At 34.9% G+C, this 22,655-nt stretch overlaps 4 protein-coding genes across 4 annotated transcripts; 1 reads left to right on the top strand and 3 right to left on the bottom strand.

Annotated features, from left to right (window-relative positions):
• Positions 1–606: 606 nt before the first annotated feature.
• Positions 607–2,996, top strand: LOC114313584 (stress-response A/B barrel domain-containing protein HS1). Its single transcript, XM_028259965.2, has 2 exons — positions 607–844; positions 2,643–2,996. Exons 1-2 carry the CDS (start codon positions 696–698, stop codon positions 2,830–2,832), a joined length of 339 nt encoding a protein of 112 aa, XP_028115766.1. The 5' UTR covers positions 607–695; the 3' UTR covers positions 2,833–2,996.
• Positions 2,997–4,366: 1,370 nt separating this feature from the next.
• On the bottom strand, positions 4,367–6,910 carry LOC114313583 (putative protein phosphatase 2C 13). Its single transcript, XM_082877299.1, has 2 exons — positions 6,529–6,910; positions 4,367–5,675 (listed from the first exon to the last, which is right to left on the bottom strand). Exons 1-2 carry the CDS (start codon positions 6,703–6,705, stop codon positions 4,680–4,682), a joined length of 1,173 nt encoding a protein of 390 aa, XP_082733425.1. The 5' UTR covers positions 6,706–6,910; the 3' UTR covers positions 4,367–4,679.
• A 4,461-nt stretch (positions 6,911–11,371) lies between these two features.
• On the bottom strand, positions 11,372–14,137 carry LOC114313581 (zinc finger BED domain-containing protein RICESLEEPER 1). The gene is made up of 2 exons (XM_028259958.2): positions 14,005–14,137; positions 11,372–13,549 (listed from the first exon to the last, which is right to left on the bottom strand). Exon 2 carries the CDS (start codon positions 13,527–13,529, stop codon positions 11,796–11,798), a length of 1,734 nt encoding a protein of 577 aa, XP_028115759.2. The 5' UTR covers positions 13,530–13,549; positions 14,005–14,137; the 3' UTR covers positions 11,372–11,795.
• A 1,969-nt stretch (positions 14,138–16,106) lies between these two features.
• LOC145789103 (uncharacterized) lies at positions 16,107–17,103 on the bottom strand. The gene is made up of 3 exons (XM_082877301.1): positions 16,689–17,103; positions 16,374–16,504; positions 16,107–16,253 (listed from the first exon to the last, which is right to left on the bottom strand). The coding sequence occupies exons 1-3, from the start codon at positions 16,963–16,965 to the stop codon at positions 16,233–16,235; spliced, it is 429 nt and encodes a 142-aa protein (XP_082733427.1). The 5' UTR covers positions 16,966–17,103; the 3' UTR covers positions 16,107–16,232.
• Positions 17,104–22,655: the final 5,552 nt, after the last annotated feature.

Here is a 22,655-nt window from a genome sequence, read left to right as displayed (position 1 = left end):
ATATTTCATCTGCATCCATCTGCCAAAAGACATGCATGCTCCCAAAATCAATCAGCTTGGATCGAATCGGTCGGGTTGAGCAAGTTGAACGGATCTATGATCACCCTAGGTGAATTTTTAGAGATAAACACGATAAAATAATAATATTACTATTATCAAATTAATCTAATGTTTTTTTTATAGATAATATATATTAAAGACTTACAAATGAATGATTTGAATAATCGAAACCGACCACTCTTTGTAATTAAATAAAAAATGTGTAACAAAGTTTTTCTGATAATAAAATAATCTTATTTTCATACAGAGAAAAAAAAAAATTTAAAAACTTTACTAAAAATCATGTTTATTTAAAAAAAATTGTTACCAAACAAGTTTTATCCTAATATGGAAATAAATTAAAAATTCACCCTATTTATTAGAAATCATGTCCTTTTTAAAAGTTTGGTTACCAAACAAGATTTATCCTAATATGGGAATAAATTAAAATCCACCCTATTTTTTGGAAATCATGTTCTTTTTAAAAAATTTGTTACCAAACAAATTTTACCCTAATATGGAAATAAATTAAAAATTCACCGGTCACACCTGCAAGTCCGTGTTGATATCACTACCAAACAATCCAAAGCCTCACCATATATAAGAAGCGGTGAAGAGGACCAAGTAAAAAAGAGTGAGAAGAAGAAGAGAGAAAAATGGAGGAAGAGGCCAGGCCAAAGGGAGTGGTGAAGCACATCTTGCTAGTCAAGTTCAAAAATGACATTCCACCTGACCAGATTGATCAACTCATCAAGGACTTCGCCAAACTTGTCCATCACATCGAGCCCTTGAAGTCTTTCCACTGGTACCACTCACCCTCTACATGTTTCTATAAATGTATATGTATATCTGTGTGTGTATTTTCTTATTTTGTGTTTTGTTCTTTACTTTTTGGGTTTTGCAAAAATGCTTCACGTCACTAAATTTAGCACCACTAATCACGTGACATCATAATCTACTGATGTGATAATTTGGACTTTATTTTTTTTTCTCTTTAAACTGCCACTTTATTAGTGATCTTTTAAAGCTTCTAATTTAGTGCTCTAAATCGAGACTGTTTGCAAAATTTGTAGATAAAAATATGGGAGGAAGGAATATACGTTGTTGTATACCATATGCACTTTTTAATTATACCAAAAAATGACATAACTTGAGGGATAAGCTACAAATACATCTTAAAATTTGTTTAAAATACGAATTTGCTTTTGTGGTTTGAAAAATTATAAATATCTCCTATCAGAATGTTTTATTTAACATAATTCATTAAAAAAGTAAAATTTTTAACTGTTCACCTATACAATAATAAAATTATTTGAATTATTAATTAAAATAAAATTTTAACATTATTAAAAATTGGTAATTAACTTAATGATTTATTAATAAAAAGACCTATATGTTATAAAATTAAAAATCTTAGGGGACATATAATCTCTAAAATCATAGGAGTAGTTCGTAATTTAAGTAAATCTCAAGAAATGTGTTTGTAATTTATCCTAACTTGAGTTATAACTTAAAAAAATTTTAAAAAAAAAAAAAAATCGTAGCCACACATAAAAAAATATAACTAAATATTTCAAAATAATGAAAATAGCATAAGATACTAAAGGGTGCATATGGTATGGATGGTGTATAATAGAATTCTCCAAATATGGGTTATCTCTCAATTTTGTTGTAGTAGCTGGATTTGAATAGATTATGAGAGTGTGCGTGTGGGTGGGTATTCTTATTTTGTTGTTTGTTCTGTGTTCTCTACAATTACTTTCTGGGTTTGCACATTTTGTGGACAACATATGGGTTTCTCTCAATTTTGTTGCTGTAGGTAGATTTGAACGGATATCATGCCTATCTTTATGAAATTTTTACATCTTTCTATGGTTAAAAACAGTATAATCTGAGGTTTTGAGGGGCAAAATGATCAATTCCAATCTTTTTTTTCTTTTTTTTTTTTTTTAAGAATTGGATTTATCTGTAGCAGAACCTTTTTGTTGCCAATTTTATTGCTATGATGCTTTTGTGGTCAGACTTTCCTAAGTACCTTAAAAAAGAAAAAAAGATGCTTTTGTGGTCCTGTTAATAGGCCAAAAATCACTGTTTTATTGGGTTGTTCATCCATATTTTTGGTAGAGCTCAACCTGACTTCCCATTATAATATAATGTCAATCTTTCTTGTTTATTATGATCACTCACACCATTTGGACAATATGTCGCACTAAATGCTTTTGGAGTTTAAATAAGATCTGTGAAATCAATTGAACTTTTCAAAATGTATCTAAAAGAAAAAGGAAGAAAAAAAAAATAATGCTTTCCCAACTTCTTCCCAAAATTCCGAAGCAAATCGAAGTTCTAGTATATCTCCACCAACATATCTAAAAAATGACTGTTAGACTGTCTGTCTTTGTGCTCTATAGTCAAAACTCTCCCTCTCTTTCATAGAGAATGTTCTTCATGGCATGTGTATATGATGAAGAATGTGCAAATTGTTGAACCATTGATGCATTTGGCTATATTTCTAGTGAACTAGGAATATAACAAATTTTGGTGATTTAAACATGAAATATGGCATTTACCAATTCTCCTTAATTTATTTGTTGTACTATTAACAGGGGAAAGGACATCAGCATTGAGAACCTGCAGCAAGGTTTCACTCATGTTTTCGAGTTAACCTTTGAGACCGTAGAAGGCATTGCAGAGTACATTTCTCATCCAACTCATGTTGAATTTGCGAATGTACTTCGCCCTGTTTTGGAGAAATTACTTGTTGTTGACTACAAACCCGAACCAGTCCAGCTGTGAACCAAAAGGGTGATGGTCTCTATTCGAGTCTTTCTGCTTTTGTTTCTTAATGAAAGTTGCTATATTTGGATCAACAAAATCTGAAATGGCAAACTTATTTGTCTGTACCATGAACATTTCGATATGTTCTTTCTATGAATAAGTATTGGGAATGTTTGATGAGATACCAAAATCTTCAGATCATAACCATCTGCATGTGAACATATGAACGCCGTCTTGTTCAAGGCTCTTCCATCATTCTCAAAGTTACAAGCGGGCAGGAATTGATTGGCACCACATGTTTCTTTATAAGTAACAAAATTGTTAAAATCGGGATCCAGGTAGGATCGTTGGGAGAGACTTGACTTGTGGATCAGATCAAGAATCATAAGATCTTACTTTTAATGCAAAATAAAATAAAAAATTATCGATAATGATAATCTTTGTTACATAATTTTAAAAAGAATAAAGAAAATTGATAAATTTGATATAATGTATATTCTATGTTAATTTTTTATATAGATACACACATATATAAGAAATAAATAATAACAAAACAAATTGGTAGGATCGGGATTGTAATAGAATCGGAATCGTATGTAATTTTATATCATCTTATGACTTGGATCGTAATTATTTTAAGATTCTAATGTGATTTGAATCGTTTGGTCCAACTGAAGTCGTAAGATCTTACGATCTGGATCGAGATTCTGATAATCATGATAAATAATTAGGAATTAACAAAAACAAAATTAAAAATTATTGACTTAGAAGATAGGTTTTTAAGTACGCGTAGAATGGTTGATCTTCTTACTGGTGGTATATGATGAATTAGTCTTGAGAACTTGTATAAAATGATGTTCACATTAAAGACTGGTGTGCTTATATATTGGTAGGCACAGTTGTTTCTTGTTTCACTAGCATTTTCTTGTAAAGCTAATGCAGCAAAAAGTTTGGTTTTATGCTTGTGTCTAGTAAACTTTTTCCCACGGTTGAAGCATTGTTCATTGTTTGCAAGATTGGTATGTAATTCCTGAAGTGTAAAGGCAGATTTCAGATTGTCCAATTTGATAATGACAAATTTCATATTCAACATAAATATTGTTTGATAGATTTCATTGAGCTAATTTGAAAATTTTCAATTTTTATTACAAACAAATATATAGATAAAAAGTGATAATTATTTTAAAATTTTGAAATAATTCTAAAATGGAAGCTACTTAACAATCCAAGAATGTCAGTGTTGGGGGTAGTTTGATCATATAAATTGGTATTTACATCACTGACAAATTTAAAGAGGACAATTTTCAAGGGTATCTTCTTTTTCTTTGCTTTTCTTCTTCTTCCTTTATTTTTATTTGTTATTTTTTATTTTTTGGCAATAAAATTTGAATGTGGGACTATGGCTGAATTTTCCAAATCATCACAAGAGCTTATTTCAGTTTATTAGTACCAGTTGGAACACTAGAGAAGCTCACTCCATTAACTGCGATTCAAATAAATGGGGCACCGAGCTAGAATGAATAAATCTCAACCATCTATAAACTCAAGGAAATTATCGAAAACGATTGCTGTGATTGCATATAAATTATGAAATGAGGGATGAGAATAGGAAGCAAATTTCTGTGTGAACCTTTGAACACTTGAACAACTCAAAGTAACATATAATCCAAAGCTGTATCCGCCACACAATCACCCCAACCCACCGACCTGCTCACCCTACAAAATTGCTGGCAGCTTTTTCTAACACATCTGAAGTAGCCACAAACAGATTGACAATCTTTTCCGCAACAGAAAACCTCAGTAAAAAAATCTGCATTTACACTTTTCATTCTGTAGGTTTTGTGCTAGGAATTGATTTGTTTTATTCAGTTGCCTTCTAGCAAGCTCCTCAACCTATTCCTGGCCTCCTCAGACAGGCTGCAGCACCTCAACTTTTGCCTCTGCTGAGGAGTTGACTCATGACAAACAGAAGTAAAGCACACAATGATCGCAGTGAGATTGTCAGCTGTATTCAATCGTAAAGCCTCATTCACAAGTTCTCTGGCACACTGTTGTGGGTCGTTGTGACGCCTTAGTGCACGGCGAACCAAGCTGACTGCATGCTCGTTTGACATAACATCCCAGATCCCATCACAAGCAACAATCAAGAATTCATCATCCTCTGTTAACATGATTTGTTGAACTTCTGGCTCGGCAGTTAGAGGTGATGAAGACCCAATTGGAAATTTCATGTACCAGTCTCCAAGGGCTCGGGTGACTGCGAGATCACCATTAAGGTACCCATCCTCAAAGTAGCCACCTAGCTCCTCTACTCTCTGGCATTCTGGTGAATAACTAGGCCTATGGTCTTGGGACATTTGCACTGCTACTCCTTTCCTGCAGAGAACTGCACGACAATCACCAGCATTGGCTACCATTAGATGCCTGCCAAGTACAAGGGCAGTCAGTGCTGTTGTTCCACAAGAATCTGGAACACTACATTCACTGGCCAATGCTTGGTCAGCCAGTAGAAATGCTCTGTGATGAGAATTCTTCAACTTTTCCAAGAAAGCATCATCAATATCAGATGTTGGCGGCAAGTTAGCATCTTCAAAAAATAATTTCATAGCATTCTCCTTAACATAAGCTGCTGCAGCATTGGACCCTCCATGTCCATCAAAAACAGCATAAAAAGCACTGGGCAAAGGGTACCCAAACAGATAGTCCAAGTGTGCAGATAGATTATCAACGCAAATGTGTTCATCTTCATTGGATTTCCGACATCCTTTGTCTGTGTGGCTACCTGAACGAATGCTCGGAGCAAACTTGATGGTGGAAGTCTCAATAACATTAGTTTGAAAACTACTTAAGCAGCTCACAACCTGTTAAAGAAGAAGATATTAAGGTTAACGCATTCCCAAATATATGTCAAGACCAAGTAAACAACAAACCAGTACAAAAACTGTTACAACAACCCAGAGGAACACATAATCCACTCTTTCAAAACATAATGGCCTTGTCTGATTAACAGGATTAATAGTGAAATGATTAATAATTTCATGAATTAGTGTAGAATTAGTTATCCAATTAAATTAGTGCGATAACCATTTATTATGTATTCATTTTGTTTTTTTCTTTCATATGACCCTCAGCCCCTCTCAATATTAAAAATTCGCTAATTTCATCTGATTGAATATCAGCCGTAAATCAAACATGGGATTGAGAGTCCATGGACTAACAATCCCAGTCCTATGCTATAATCCTTGTAATCAAACATGCCCAATAAGCACTACAACTTGGTTGAAACTAAACAAATCAAAGATTACCGAGAATGAAACTACTTATTAAACAATAATAAGAATATGTTTTACTTGTAGAGCTTAAGCCTTATAGAATAATTAAAAGATTGTAAAGGGACAATCTGCCTAATTATGAAGAAAAGCCACCAAGAAAATAATCCACTAGTTCTAACCTATTAATTTTGTTTACATATTTCCTTATCTGCCAATGCAAAAAAAAATTCAACTTACCAACAAAACAAGCTCTCTGCGTCTTTCTTTCTTTCTATATATATATATATATATATATATTTTGCCAAATAGGTTTGATTGATTGCAATCAAGAAGTAAATACAAACCCACTTGCACCCTCATATCTAAAATCCTATACAAACAAACAGCCATGTAATAAATCAAGAATCCAATTGAGAGTGAATTGGGGAGAATTGAAACCTACCGATTCAGAGCTGGAGATGGAGAGCGAATCGGAAGAGCGAACTTCACGAAAGATCGGAGGGGGCGTAGTAGAAGAGACGTCCAAGAAGTGGTTCTCGATCGGTTTGGGGACGCAACGGTACTGAACATCGAGCACAGATATGCTCTGTTGACACAATATCTCTGCTCCGGCCACCATTGATTCTCTTTTCTTCTTCTTATTCTTCTGAGACTATGGTAATCGATTGAGAGAGAAAGTTGGGTAGATTTTGGAGAATTAGGGTTTGCTGTTTGTTGTAAGAAAGATGGGATGAGGACCCAAATTACAAGCGTAGAGCGTTATATAGAGATTCTAGAGAGAGAGAGAGAGAGAGCTTTTAGTGCGGGAATTGTGAGAACAGGTTAGTCCTTAGTTGAATTGCTTTGTCGTTTCGTTTCCCACCATTCCAAAGCTAATTTACTAATTTGCCCCTATTTATGTATATTTCACAAACCGTTTTCCCTTTTTTTTGCCAACAAAAAGTGAATAATAATAATAATAATTATGCATCTCTCATAAACATGGAATAGCTTATCTTCCTTTTTTCATACATTTATTTGGAGCTTCTTTCTTACTTTGAGTTTTTTGTATTATTGATATGATGTATTAAAATAAATTGATGTATATTATTGATTGATGTATGTTATTGTATTTATTACAAGGAGATGTGCACTCTCTTTTATAGAGAGGTAAAGATACATAGGGTGTCAATTAGCACCGAAAGCATAAAGCAAAGGGGGAACACTCATTATGAAAGTTAGACATAATGACACACTAACAATTATGACTAACACTACTAAATGTACATAATATACTAAAGATACTAACACTAATATACTAATATACAATAATATACTAACATGATGAATTTTATCTTTATCGCAGTTATAATTTATTAAGTTTTATTGTATTAATTAAAAATAAAAATCATTGGATAGAGAACAATGTTTAGAAGAATAATGACCGCTTCATTTGTTATATCATATTCTAATTAAAAATCATAATTAGATAGAGGACAATGTTTAGAATAATAATTGAATAAACAATTATGAATGAACTACTTACCATTTTAAGGCAAATTCAGATCACATGTACTCCTTTGCTCGTTTAGTTTCATTTGTTGATGTGATAATTTTAATTGAGATGAACAATCTTATGAATTAATAAATCTAAATAAATGAGTTGTGTTGGTTATATCAAAGCAAATATGTTCCCTAAAAGAGTTTAGGATTTTTTATTTTTATTTTTATTTTGTCAATTTATAAGAGATTAATTGCAAATACAAGAATAATTGTGTCAAATAATTTATTGACAAATATTAACTTCTTGATGTCTTAGATTGAAGTATATAAGAGTGTGATCAATTCAGCTAATTTGATTAATTTAGGGTTTTTAATTGGACCATATATTTTATAAATTATATTAAACATTCTTGTGATTGAAGTAAGTGCCACGTTTGATCACAATATGGTTGCTGACATAGGACCATTAGGTGCTCATATTGCTTGAGGTTGCTATCGGAGATTAAGATGGGGTCTGAAATTTCAACCTCTAATAAAATACAAAATTGAGTACAAAACCTCATCACAATTCCAATTCATTTGTTTAAGGCCAAACCTAATTAATTACCTCATAAGCTTTCTTTGCTTACTCATTCACAAGTATAATAAAACAAAAAGCTTAATAGAAAAGTTAATTAGATAGCCATCAAAACTATCCATTCTTTTTCAATACGTAAATACACACTCACATATTGTATATACAGTAGAGAGATTATTGTATTACACATGACAATGCCCAACTTAGTGCAATTTCTTTTGCAAACTGAAATTTGGTAAAATGAATAGATTATGGTAAAAAGACTTTCATAATTTTTTAATGCATGGATGCCCACACTCACATATTGTGTATAAAATAGTGAGATTATGGTAAGTACACATGTCAATGGTCAATTTAGATTAATTTTTTTAACCTTATAAACTATAAGTAGAAGTTGAACCTAATTTTTTGACAAAATGAGAGAGAGAGGGAGAGAGAGAGAGAGAGAGTTATAAGCTACACCAAATATGCATAAATTCTAATAAACAACTCGATCACTGTATCAAATACCACTAATGCCTTAATTAATCAGGATGTAGATAAAGAGATCCTTCTACGCTAAAGACAAGATTTAGAATATAACATGTTATTGTAGGACCAAATGTGACGACATATTGAAGAGCAACATTGGGAGTTATCTACTAGGCTATTGTTATTATTATTATAATTAGAGTGGTTGATGATGATGCAAATAACAAAGATAGAAAAGTTCGGTAAGTACTTGGCAACAATGCAGCAATTTAAACCTGGCCAAACACCAAGCTGAGCTGTTAAGGAAAAACAAAGGACAGCATTAAATTTATGAGTGCAAAGATTATCCATTCCCATCTACGCATTAAAAATGATCGATTCTCCTAACCCAACTTAGCTTTCAATCATTGTTTTTTAATCTTACACATACAAACCTCCACTAGACTAGAGTTTGTATTTTAATCTTACACATACTCCCATTAAAGTTTGCATATGCCTCCACTACATTGGCCAATATTGTTGAATCGTAAATTAAAATTTGGAAAAAAAAAAAAAAAAAAAAAAAAAACACCAAGAAAATTTATGAAGTGAATACACAAAGAGCAGCCAGCTGAGTTTACAATTTACAATGATTGTAGCATTCTTTGATTAAGACAAAATAAAAAATAAAAGAAGTAAATCTAAGAATGACACCATGGGTAAGACTGCATTTTTTTTTTTTTCTTTCTAAACCTTAGAATAGTGGGAAGTATTGTGCATTGGATCACCCTAAACACTATATTGAGTGCAGTTCATAAGCTAGCTTATAAAGGTAGACATAAACTTCCATTGGACTGATCATAAATGTCAACTAATTAGTTAAAAAGAATGTTTTGAGTTTGTACTAATGTCATAACTAACATCACAATGAATAATAATTAAGGATTATAACTACACACCACTTGATGCATAATCAAAAATCTTTTCAGTCATAATTAAAATAAAAATCATAAGAAGTCATAACTAATTATATAATACACACCTAAATGAGATGTGTATCATAGAATTTCCCTTCATTTTCACTAATTTATTTATCATTTTATATTATTTTCATTCTCACCATATTTAAATCATTATTAATCTACCCCCGCTTTGTCCCGCTGCCTCCCCCGATATGATATATGATTGGGGGGGGGGGGGCAAAAAACACTGCAAAGCCGCTCACGTCCCTTCCTGTTGGCATCTCTACACACACGGTGACTAATGAGTTGCCATAAAAAAATGTTTTCTGCTTTATCTTAATTTAATGGCACACATTGGATGGGCCAGACAAAGCATCGACCCTCGAAAGGAATCTTTAGGTCAGAGCGTTGAGAAAACTTCTAGCCATTCAACTTGCCATTATTACCTTGTGGATTAGAAAAGCAAATCCACTTTAGTTGCGTTCGTTACATTATAGTCAAATATAAATGGTCCACTCACCCCCCCATATCATACAGTTGAAAGAATTGGAAAAAAAGATGTTTGTGTAACCCAAACCCACGACCAATTCTAGCAAATCAACAAGTGATATGAGACCAGAGCAGATGAATCCAATGCAATCAAAATCAAGCCAACACGAAAAGCTTGTATAGAGAGATACTCAAAAAGGCACATATCGTGCAGTATAGTAAGAGACTGAAGAATGTCAACAAACTGAGCACAAAATCAGCTTCGGACAAACTTCAAAACAATACAATATGGTTCGTAGACAGCATGCAGGCTCATGCTCTTTCTGTGACTTCTCCTACATTTCAACACCCTTGTACTGTACAGTCTTTCAGATTATTTAGCATTTTGAAACAACATTTACCAACAAACAGTAGGCCATTAAAGAACTAGAGATTTCCTCAAAAGGAAAAACCAATTTTTTTGGGTGAATAATTTTTTTTTGGTTCTGTTTTTCAGAAAATTCTACTTTTTTATTTTCTGTATTTTAATGTTTTCAATGAATTTTTTTAATATTTTAAGCAATTTTTTTATAAAAAAAAAATTTAGACACACCTAACGTAAATACACTTAACAAGTATAATATTTGTAAAAAAAAAATCTTCAAAAAATACACTAAATACTAAAAAATATTTTTAAAAAATACAAAAATTCAATACATTTTTCGTATTTTTGTGTATTTATTAATTTTTTAAAATATTTTTTCACAAATATTTTACTATTTAGATATATCTAAATAAGGTGCAACTAAAAAAGTAAAAAAATTACTTAAAATTTAAAAAATATTCACTAAAAACAAAAAAAAAAAAAAACACGAAAAACAAAAAACTCAATTTTCAGAAAACTAAAACCAAATACATTGAATAATATTCTCATGTAAAACCAATACTAGGTGTCTTTTTAAATTGGAGGTGACAACAGAACTCAAATAGTAATATGTTCCTCGCACACAAACACAATGACACATGATAGATCAAGTGTAGTCCCACTCACCATAACCCCATAATTATCTGGTTTTCCAACTCAAAGATATACAGGGGGGTAATCTAAATTGATTGTGCTTGGCTACATTATCTTTCATATGAATGAAATAATAAATCTTTTTCTTCATCTCATAAAATTAGAAAGAGGTTTAACGTAAGATAAAGGTCCAGATCTAGCATGGCTATTAAATCCTATGTGACTGTTGAGAATTCAGTTGAAAACCTAGCCACTTTTGAATTTCTTATTTGATTCATCTGCATAAAAATAAAATAAAATAAAAAATTAAACAAAAGAAACACCAAGGTTTATCAAACAAAAGGCTGATTCAATTAGCATCCAAGTTAAGAAAGATTCAATTAACCTTACTTTAGGCAAACAAATTTAAAGGGTACCATATGAAATACCATAAGCTATTCATAGACTGTTTAGAATCCCAAAAATTAAAGCATCAGTTAAGAGCTCCAATGAGCAAAAATTCAGCATCCATATATGACTGGAGCTTATCAAACAAAACAGACAAAACAAAATAATTTCTCATGTTGGCCAAATGATAATGATTAGCAGTCCTGAAACAGCAGCAACAACCAAAAGGAGTACCTGTTGTCAACATTGAGAATTACGCACCCTGAAGGTAGTTGGTGTGGTGATAACCATGTGTAATTGAATTTGCAAAAAAAAATGAAAGTGCATGAATGGAAAGTAAAATTACGCACCCTGAAGGTAGATGTTTAGTGCTTTCGATGCCAACTTCGAGTACACATCAAGGCATTCATTACAACTGGCCCTGAAGAAATAAGACGCCGATCAATTTCTCTTTCCTTGGTATAATAGGCATCATATGAAGTTACAACGGATAATGGAATTGACAAAAGATCACGAGCCATCCAGGAGAGGACAGGATACTTGGGACTTGCAGCTCTCCACCATTTTAATATGTTGAAATGGTCACTCCAAGGTAAGACTGGTTCCTCCAAATACCAATCTAGTTCTGACTTGGGAGGCTGACTAGTAGATTGGATAAACTGTTGATAGTCTTGCAAATGACTAGAACGATTTGGATTGATAGGTCCTTCCTCAACTTGTATAGAAACCTCTTGAATCTTACTTTTTTTGGTCACAGGAACCTCCTCTTTAGAGTCAGAATCAGGACATTCCACCTCTTCAGAGCCTGAAGAAGTTGAATCGCTTGCTGAGTTTACCTTTCCAAGAAAATGGGTTGAATAATCATCAAAAAGGGTGCAAATGGCCTTCAAGATGGTTGAAACTTGCGAGGTAACATTGTTACCACCCTCATCTTTCATAGATAAGTATTCTATGTACTTCATCTTACACTGGGGATCCATTACTGTAGCTAATGCCAACACCAAATACATATCCTTCCAATACTCATCAAACTGCTTAAGCATTTTCTCAGCAACAGCACTAATGAAACTATCTGAGCTTGAAGCCTCCCGAGTCAGACTCATACGAAGCTCTTGAAGATTACCAAGATATATGCTAGCAGTTGGATACTTTGTCTCAAACAACATTTTTGCTACCTTGTGCATTTTGTCCACGAGTTTACAAATCAGTCGAACTTTCTCCCATTCATCAGCAGATGGTACATCATAAGCATCAAGCACTTTTTGTGAAGAAAATTCTCCCATAGACTCCAACTCTAAAGCACTCTCTAGCCTTGAGGTCGTGATATACCACAAAGGCAACGAATTCCCCCAACTAATTAGCTCCTGAACTTTGTCAATAATTTTAGATATTTCATCAAACGCACCTTGCACCATTTCATTAAACAAGTCGGCACAACAATGGACATGAAATAGCTGACCATTAAGTTGAAGCGTCTTCGATTTCTGAATGTGATCTTTCACCATCTCAACTGTTTCATCGTTGTAACTGTTATGTTTCAAAGTGATCGTGGAGATCTTGCTTCCTACGTTCCAATATGTAAGCGACTTCTGGATGGCTTTTGGAAGCACATCCTTCAAAAGAACACGACAAATGATAACCCATTTCTTGAGTTTCCACTTATCATCAATAAAATGTGTGGTTAGACACATATATTCTTGCCTGGACGGACTCCTTAATATGTCAACCGAAAGGCTAATCTGCCCATCATATTTTTCCAAAATATGTTTAATCTTCACTTTCTCTTCCCTGTAGAACTCCAAACAATTGCTTTTGAGAGTTTCAACACTTCCCAATTTGGCCAGAGGATTGAGGGAATGTGCAAAGTTTAGGAAGGATTGATCTTCTACAACCCTAGGCGTAAAGTCATCATCAGTGCAGACTAACTTTGCAAGAATTCTGCTAATTTCCTCTTCATCAACAGCATTCATATCACCATCACCATCACCGTCATCATCATCATCATCATCATTACTCTCTCCGCCGTAGCATTCATTGCCAAAAAAGTAGCCACTCATTTCGGTATCAGGACCATCATCAATTTCACGATTACCCGACATAACTAACAAAACGTTTCCGTCTGACAGACAAACAACACACAAAACGTGAATGCAGTAAGGCCTCTGAAAAACAAAACAAAATAATTAAATAATTAAAAAAAAAAAGCCTTAAACCTCTGTTTGGTGCTCAGGAGAAACGAGAGAAAAGGATACAAAACAATTGAAAAAAGTGGTTTCCTTTCTCAAGCAGTTTGTTTGATATTTACAGGAATAAAACATAACCTAAAAAATTGACAAAAATCAATAAATAAAAGATATAAGAATGACCCGGTAAAAAACTATAATAAGAAGAAATATTTACAACAGATCCGTAGTTCTCTGTTTGGTTGCTAAGAAAACACACACACACACACACAAAACTGGAAATCTCGGAACAAATTTTGTCATTAGGGTCTAAATTTCCCTATCATTTTCTCAGCAAACAAGCGTAAAACAAATCAGCAATATTAATAAGCAACAAGAATTAGAACAATACCTGGAGGCTGAATTGATGTGGAAATGTACGGACTCACACTGAGATTTTCTAGGGTTCTTCTTCTTCTTCTTCTTCTTCTTCTTCTGTTGTGGCTGCTTGCAATTTGGAGGGAAGTCTTCCAATCTGCGCGGGAAGACAGACAGATTAGAACCGTCCAGGTGGCAATTGTCTAATCGGACGGTGGTCACTATTTACTAACCAATATTGCTCTTTGGATTTTGTTTTTTTTATTTATTTTTTGTAGGCAGTATTTAACTATTCCACTCTGTAATGACTTTCATTTATTTATTTACTATCCATTTATAACATTTAAATTTGATTTAATGAGATTTCCGTAACAGCTGGTTTCTTTTTTTGAGAAAATCTTGGCTCATGATTTTCAATTTTTGAATACCATTTTGTTGTAAATGCATTTTTTGTATTTGTTGCCCTTTCTTTTTAAGGTTTGATTTTGGATTTTTTTTCCTCGCATTCATTCATTAAACCCAATGTTTCAAATGTCATTTTTATTATTTACTAATTGAAATTTCCTTTTTAAAAATTAAGTTACATGAGTGCTTTAATTTGATGATCACAAATATACATATAAATTTCTTTACATTTTTGGGGGGTTGGGCATATACAATTTATGAATGGTACTCTCATTTTATAATCAACTTAACACCCCCTCCTCCACTGCCACCTCACAATCACCACCACCCCATTGTCGTAACTGTTGCCACCACCACACACCAACACCAACACTACCACTGTCACAAATCATTAGCACATCATGTTCAATAATGCAACCAAAAAAAAAATTTCAAAAACATTTTCCCTATAAAAAATATGTTATACCAAAACAAATGAAGTGTTGAATAAATAACAGACAAGATATCCAATAAGCAACACTACAATCTGTTAATATTAAATTCACCGAACAACGTCTGTCATAAACAAGATTTCTAGTCAGCAAATATTAAAGATACCCATACACTGATTCAGTCAGTCATATATGCTGATGATATGCATAATGAGCAAAAGGAAAGGCCTTCAAAATATGAGGTTTCCAAACCCAAAACAAAAGCAAAAACTGACAAAGCACTTCCAATTCTCTCTGAGATCCAATATCCATATGATCTGTTCAGCCATGCACAAGCCTCACATCACAGTATCAGCAAGAACCAAAACTGATCTGTTCAGCATTAGGACGAGTTAGCAAAGAAAACAAAACAAAGCAATATCTCATTACAATTCAAGCACGAAAGAAAAGGAAAAATTCAATACCTCACCACAATCTTTCAGCGTCTCCTGGACCAGCTTTGAGTACACATCAAGGCATTCATTATGTCACGATCCACCGAAACAACACATTCATTAGCGGGCCTTTGTGTGGCATAATATGCTTCAAATGAAGTTGCAAGAGATATCGGAATAGCCAAGAAATCCCGAGCCATCTTGGATACAGTGGGATACTTGGAGGAAGCAGCTCTCCACCAACTCAATGCACTGAAATCAACGCTCCATGGCACAACAGGCTCTTCCAAGTATAAATCTAGTTCGGACTTTGGAGGCTGACCAATAGATTGAACAAACACTTCATACTCTTGCAGCCACTTAATAACGTTTTCAGAGCTCTCACATTCTTCCTCATCTGACTCAGAAGAACTCAAATCACTTGCACAATACTCACTTTCGGGGAACTGGGGTTGCATAATCGTTGTAGAGTCCCTGAACAGCCTCTAGAACAATTGTAGCTTCTGATTTGCAATCACCATTTTCAAACTTTGACAGAAAATTCTATGAATTTCATCTTGCACCGAGAATCCATTACTGTAGCAATCAACAATACAATGAACATGTTCTTCCTGCACTCCTCAAGCTTGCTTAGCATTTTCCGAGCCAAATTGCTGACAAAAACATCAGAATTCCTGCATTCCTCCCCCAAATTTGACCCAAGCTCTTGAAGGCTGTGAAGGTATAAAGGAGCGGTTGAATAATGCTTCGTGTCAAACAAGATTTGTGCTACATTATATATGATTTGAACAAGTTTACACACACCTTGAACTTTTTTCCATTCGTTCAGGGAAGGTATATCAAAACCATCATAATCATCTGATGAGTAGAATTCTCCCAACGACTCTAAAGGCAACCCTTCTTGTAGCCTGTCTAATATGAGATACCATATAGGCATATATCTTCCCCCAGGGACTATTAGGCGAATATCGAAAACAGCATCACTGATCTCCTCAAAACCATCTTGCACCATTCTGCTTAACATGTCAGCACAGCAATAAACACGAAAGAGACGACCATTAAGAATCTCACATATATCATTCTTTCCTTGAATGTGATCCTTTATGATTGTTTCCCATAGTGATTGTGAATACCTTGCTCTCTATGCCCCATTCAGAAAGAGACTTCCCAATGGCTGCATCCGTGGCCATTTCATTCGGATGCCACATGCGACGATAGACAAGAATCCAACTCTTTAGCTTCCAACAATCATCGATGAAATGTGCTTTCAAGCATAGATAATCAAAGCCTTGGGTCAGTATATGGACAGAGAGGCTTCAATGTCAACCCAAGTTTGTTAATTTTAGCTTTCTCTTCCTCAAAGAATTCCAAGCAGTCGTTCCTAAAAGTATGTTTACTGATCTGAAACTGTGGATTAAGAATCTTGAGGATTTGTTTAAAATACTTACTTTCAACCCTTTGAGGTGGCCAAGCTTGTGTGCAGAAAAGCTTTGCAAGAGACATTCGGGCCCTTTTTTCATCGAAAATGTGACCATCTGCCACATCAACATCACCACTCCATTCAGTTTCAGAGGACAATGTGGCGGCATCATCATCAACACTGTCATTGTCATCGGTGTGGCCTTTTTTATCATGATCATCATCAAATTTTTTCAGTCTCATCAGCATCTTCATGACCAAAATTAATGGTGCACTTTTCATTATTATCAACGTTGCCAGTTTCATGATTCCCCGACATAACTAAGGAAAATTAGTATGTTAACATATTTCACTAAAAATTTTAAAAATTGGAACCAACTGTTATAACTGTTGTAAGTATATCAGGAATTCATCTTAAAGCCACCTCAAATGAAAAGGACCTTGACTGTCATCTGATAAGCACAAACACTGACACCAGTATGGACACGAGACATCAGGACGGAATTAGGACAAGACTATGGGGAGTCATAACCTCCCTATTTCTGTAAAAATTATTATTTGCTATAGAACTTTAAAAATATATATATTATTTTATACATAAAATGACCTCCCAGTATAATATAATATAATATATATATATATATATATTATTCTTCTTCCATCTTGAATTCTCTTTCATTTTACATCCAAAAAAAACTTCTTCATCTTATTAGAAATTGCTTCTATAGTGTAAATTTTTTTTTTTTATGTATATATAATTTATATATATCATATTATACAAACATGTCTGTTTTGTGTATATCGTGAAAAAAATTATTTTTCTTTTAATCCTTTTAATAATGAAATCGTGATTCCATCCCTGCGAGACATTATAATTACAAAAAAAATATATATATATATATGGACACGGCAGGAATACGGACACACAAATCTATAAAGTGTCCACAACATCTCTTATAAAAAAATACCGGTAATAATTACAAAAATTCATGCCATGTGGCATGTCAAACAGATGAACAGCCGTGTCCCCGCTATATTGATGGCCAACATGTGTTGGACTGAGACCCGCCACCTATCTTGGAGTGTCTGTACTTCCTAGACTGTCATTTAACCATTTCATTAAATATCTCATCTGAGCTCTAAATCAGCCATATCCTCAGACATGGACATGTTTTCCATCAGCATAAGCAGCCAGCCACCATAAAATCAAAAAATGCTCTCTCTCTCTCTCTCATCAAAATTTCTTGTTTGGTTTCAAATGTGTTATATCTCTGTTACTAAATTATTTTCACAATAGACATTCTACATGCAAAAAATAAAATAAGAATAAAAACCATAAATTTCCAACTAAACCCTATAGTCTAGGTATTTTTAGATTTTGAATTTGATGAGTGAAATCAGAAGGAAATGAAAATGAAATGATTTGTCCCTAATATTTTTTCAATAAAGTAAACAAATAATTTTTTTTTCCTCATTTTGTCAGTACAAGCAAACAAAGCCAGAAATTCGTAAATTCTCACCAACCACCCCCAAAAAAAGAAGAAGAGAGAAATTAGCTTCTCGCATTTCTTTTTATTCTTTTCTTTACATTTCCTTTTACATTCAATTTAACAAATACAATAACCAGCGCAGAGCAAGGTTGTTAAACCCACTAAACCTAACCCATTACTACCTACCACACACACTCACCTCCTCACCTAACCTACCACTACCACCTCCACTTCATCCCCTACCACTTCACCTACTACCTTCTTCTCTTCTATATATTTGATCATTGTAAACACATAATAACAATCAATAATACATCAATACATACAATTTATTTCTCTCTTTATACATCAACTCTAATATGGTATCAGAGCTAGGTTAAGAACCTAGTATTTTCGTTCCACCGGCGGGCGGCAATCTCGCCTTGGCCGCCCGCCGGACAAACCCAAATTTTCCTAATTTCTTCTTCAATGGCAGATTCTTCAAACAACACTTCACCACCAGCAGCACCACCAACTACTCCACTGTCAAGCCACACACACACAGCTTCATACACACGACACACTCAGGCCATGCACACAGCAGTACCATGCACATGGGCACACACCCAGCATCACACACACACAAGCTCCACCTCCCTCCCTCTCGGCATGCACACCACCACCACCACTACCATGCATACACACACACCAAACCCAGCTCTCTCTTCTCTCTCTAGATTCCTAAGCTTCTCTCTCTGTAAGACACACCCAGCGCACAACACACACATTACACAGCCCATACACCGAAGGACACTCAAACCCACACTCTCTCTCTTATCTCTCTCTCTAGGGGCCAATTGGTGAAGGTGGACATATATACAAAACCCAGCTCTCTCACTCTCTCGCTAGCTCCCTCTCGAGTCTCTCACACGGCACACAACATACACCCAATGCATACACACATAACATACACACAAGGCCCATACACAGACCACGGATAACCACACAGAAACACACACAGTTTGCTCTCTCTCTCTCTCTCTCAACCTGACCTCTCTCTCCCTCAATCGCTCTCAATCAAATCCTCCATGAACAAACCCAAACAAACACACCAATGATACAGGCACAAAACCAGCGGCTCTCATCTCTCTCGGGTTGGTTCCACATACACACTGACAAACACATACACATAGCACTCACTTCCCGTGGTCTCCCACATGCACTTTTTAATCACCCCACTACCTTTCTCTGGTTCCTTTTACTCATCCACCACCCCACTTTCCTTTTTTTTTATTTTATTTTATTTTTCGTAGTCATTATCAAATATTATCTCCGCTCATCCACTTCCCACACTTCCTTTTCTTTATTTTTCTTATTATTATTTTTCCAAACACACACACAAAAAAAAATAAAAATAAAAATAAAAAAAATAAAAAAAAAAAAATAAAAAAAAATAAAAATAAAAAAAAAACCAAAACAAACCAGATTCGCCCAACCACTTTGTTTTATTTATATTAAGGATCCACCCTGATCCCAGTTCTCTACATACAAAAAAAAAAAAAAAACAAAAAACATTACAAACCAACACCCACATTCACAGGTGGGATTTTTCTTCTCTATTCTGCCGCCGGTCTCTTCTTTTTGCCTCCGTCCTGGGCGGTCCTTGCCGGTGTTGCCTCTGTGTTTCCCACTCCACTGGGCCCGGTCACTCCACCATACTCCTCTACTGCAGCATATGACGGCCCTCCAAATCGGAACATCACGGTGGCCTTCCGCTTCAGCTCCTTGTTTTCTGCCCTTAGCACGCTTATCTCTGCTCGCGCATCCTTATACATGCGTTGGAGCAGAGCCAGCTGGGAGTTTAAATGCTGCACCTCATTTGTCCTACTCTGCAGCCGGTTCGACAAATTTGTGACCGCCGTCATGCTTTCCACACATGCCTTCAAAGTATGCTGATTGGCCTCCACATCCGACAGCCCTGCCATTCTTTGCTCCACAGACCGCATCGGAAAGTTCAACGGAGTATACCCAGCGGTACTTGGTTGAGGTTCCAGTGCCCCCGCACCAGTTCTCTCTCCTGTTGACTCGTTGAGGTCGGGAAAGAGAGTGAGCAGACTCCGGGACGACGAAGCCATTTTCTCTCGCAACAGAGTGTTACAGACTCTCTCTCTCAGCACAACAGTGTTACAGCCTCTCTCTCTCAGCACAACGCAGACTTCTTCAGAGGTTTCTCTCAGTTTCTTGTCTGAGCCTCTGCCTCGGCCTCAGCTCCGTCTTGGTTAAATAGCCGAGGCAGCCACGCGCATCGCGCGCCTCTTCTCGCCGACAAACTGGCACGCCTTTTCATGGCACGCCTTTTGATGCATTCGGGCACGCCTTTTGATGGCACGCCTTTTGAGGGTGCGGGCACACCTTTTGAGGGCACGACTTTTGAGGGCTCGATATCTACATCCATGTATATTTTTTGGGCAGCCTATATACACACTCATAAACTGTCTTCTACAACGGTCCGACATGACCCCGTAAACTGTCTTCTACAACGGTCCGACATGACCCCGTAAACTGTCCTGCTACATCGGTCCGACATGACCCCGTAAACTGTCTTCTACAACGGTCCGACATGACCCCGTAAACTGTCCTGCTACATCGGTCCGACATGACCCCGTAAACTGTCTTCTACAACGGTCCGACATGACCCCGTAAACTGTCCTGCTACAACGGTCCGACATGACCCCATAAACTGTCCTGCTACAACGGTCCGACATGACCCCGTAAACTGTCTTCTACAACGGTCCGACATGACCCCGTAAACTGTCCTGCTACAACGGTCCGACACGACCCCATAAACTGTCTTCTACATCGGTCTGACACGACCACACAGTGTCCTGCTACATCAGGTCCGACATGACCCCGTAAACTGTCTGCTACAACGGTCCGACACGACCCCATAAACTGTCTTCTGCATCGGTCTGACACGACCACACAGTGTCCTGCTACATCGGTCCGACATGACCCCGTAAACTGTGTTTTCTACAACGGTCTGACACGACCATACCGTGTCTCCTATCCTGTTTTATTTTATTTATCAGTTTATTTTTCTGTTTTGTAACTCTCTCCAAACTCAAGTTGGTTTATGTCTAACCTCCTTGAGTTTGAGGGGGGCTGTTAAACCCACTAAACCTAACCCATTACTACCTACCACACACACTCACCTCCTCACCTAACCTACCACTACCACCTCCACTTCATCCCCTACCACTTCACCTACTACCTTCTTCTCTTCTATATATTTGATCATTGTAAACACATAATAACAATCAATAATACATCAATACATACAATTTATTTCTCTCTTTATACATCAACTCTAATAAAGGTAAAGAGACATGAAAATGAAAATGACAAATTAAGAACCATATATATATATATATATAACAAAGTTAAAAGAAGTTGGAAACTAACCTGGTTATGGATGCACAATATGGTCTGAACAGCTTTCCTTTAGAGAGAGAAAGAGGGCTTCCTATTGCTTCTTTCTCTCTCTCTCTCTCTGTGCTCAAAGCTGTATGTAAAAATGTCAGGAGGGAATAGAATAAGGAGAGAAGCCTTCAGTGAACCGTGACTGTAGCTGATTTAATTCACTTTATTAGTTTGTATTTGACAGGTTAAGTTTTTTATTTTTGAAAGAGCACATGCTAACCTAAAGTATTTTCCGTGTTAAAAAATTATAAGATACATATTTTTTTAAAAGGATAATGAAGTGAGTGTATATACTACGTCACATCGTTAATGCAAATAATATTAATGATCAATTAATATTTTTATTTTTAAAAAAATACCTAGTTAGACGTTTAAAAAATAGATTATGATTTATTTAATTGTTTACTATTAATTACCTGAAAGTTTTAAGTTATTAAGAAGCGAGATAACTTTATTATTTATATTATATTTTTAACAAAAATAATTAATCTCTTTGTAGTTTATTTTTAATCCACTGTTGGATGGTCAAAGATAGTTTATTATTTATATTATATCTTTGTAGTTTATTTTCAACCTCAACTTTTTAGTCTAAAAAGACAAAAAGTACACACCTCAAATAACCTCTAAATTTATCTTATTATTTGTTTCATTCTAACTAAATAATTTCATAATATATATATATATATATATATATAAACATATTCAATAATTTTGTGATACTAAAAAATTATGTGAAACACAAAATATTACTTATCCGCTCTTGCTTATTCTATCCTCAAGTCTAAAACAAACATGCTCATTGGGGTTAACCCCTATTGTCAGGTCAATTTGTATGAACTGATAAAATTGCTCTGTAATATGATTTTACATATATATATATATAATCATACAAGGTTATTTTTGTTAATTCAAGTATAAAATCAATTCATGGAAGTATCTCAATACATTCAATAAATTTCCTTTTACATATTCCAATCATATATCTTCCCATCTAATATTATTAATTCTGACTATAATTTTTAACTGTTACTTATTTTCATATCCCGT

The sequence above is a fragment of the Camellia sinensis genome, chromosome 7 (assembly GCF_055761805.1).
Source record: "Camellia sinensis isolate YWXY chromosome 7, ASM5576180v1, whole genome shotgun sequence".
Lineage (NCBI taxonomy): Eukaryota > Viridiplantae > Streptophyta > Magnoliopsida > Ericales > Theaceae > Camellia > Camellia sinensis.
The sequence above is the reverse complement of the archived record's forward strand: the minus strand, read 5'-3'. Positions and strand labels throughout refer to the sequence as shown.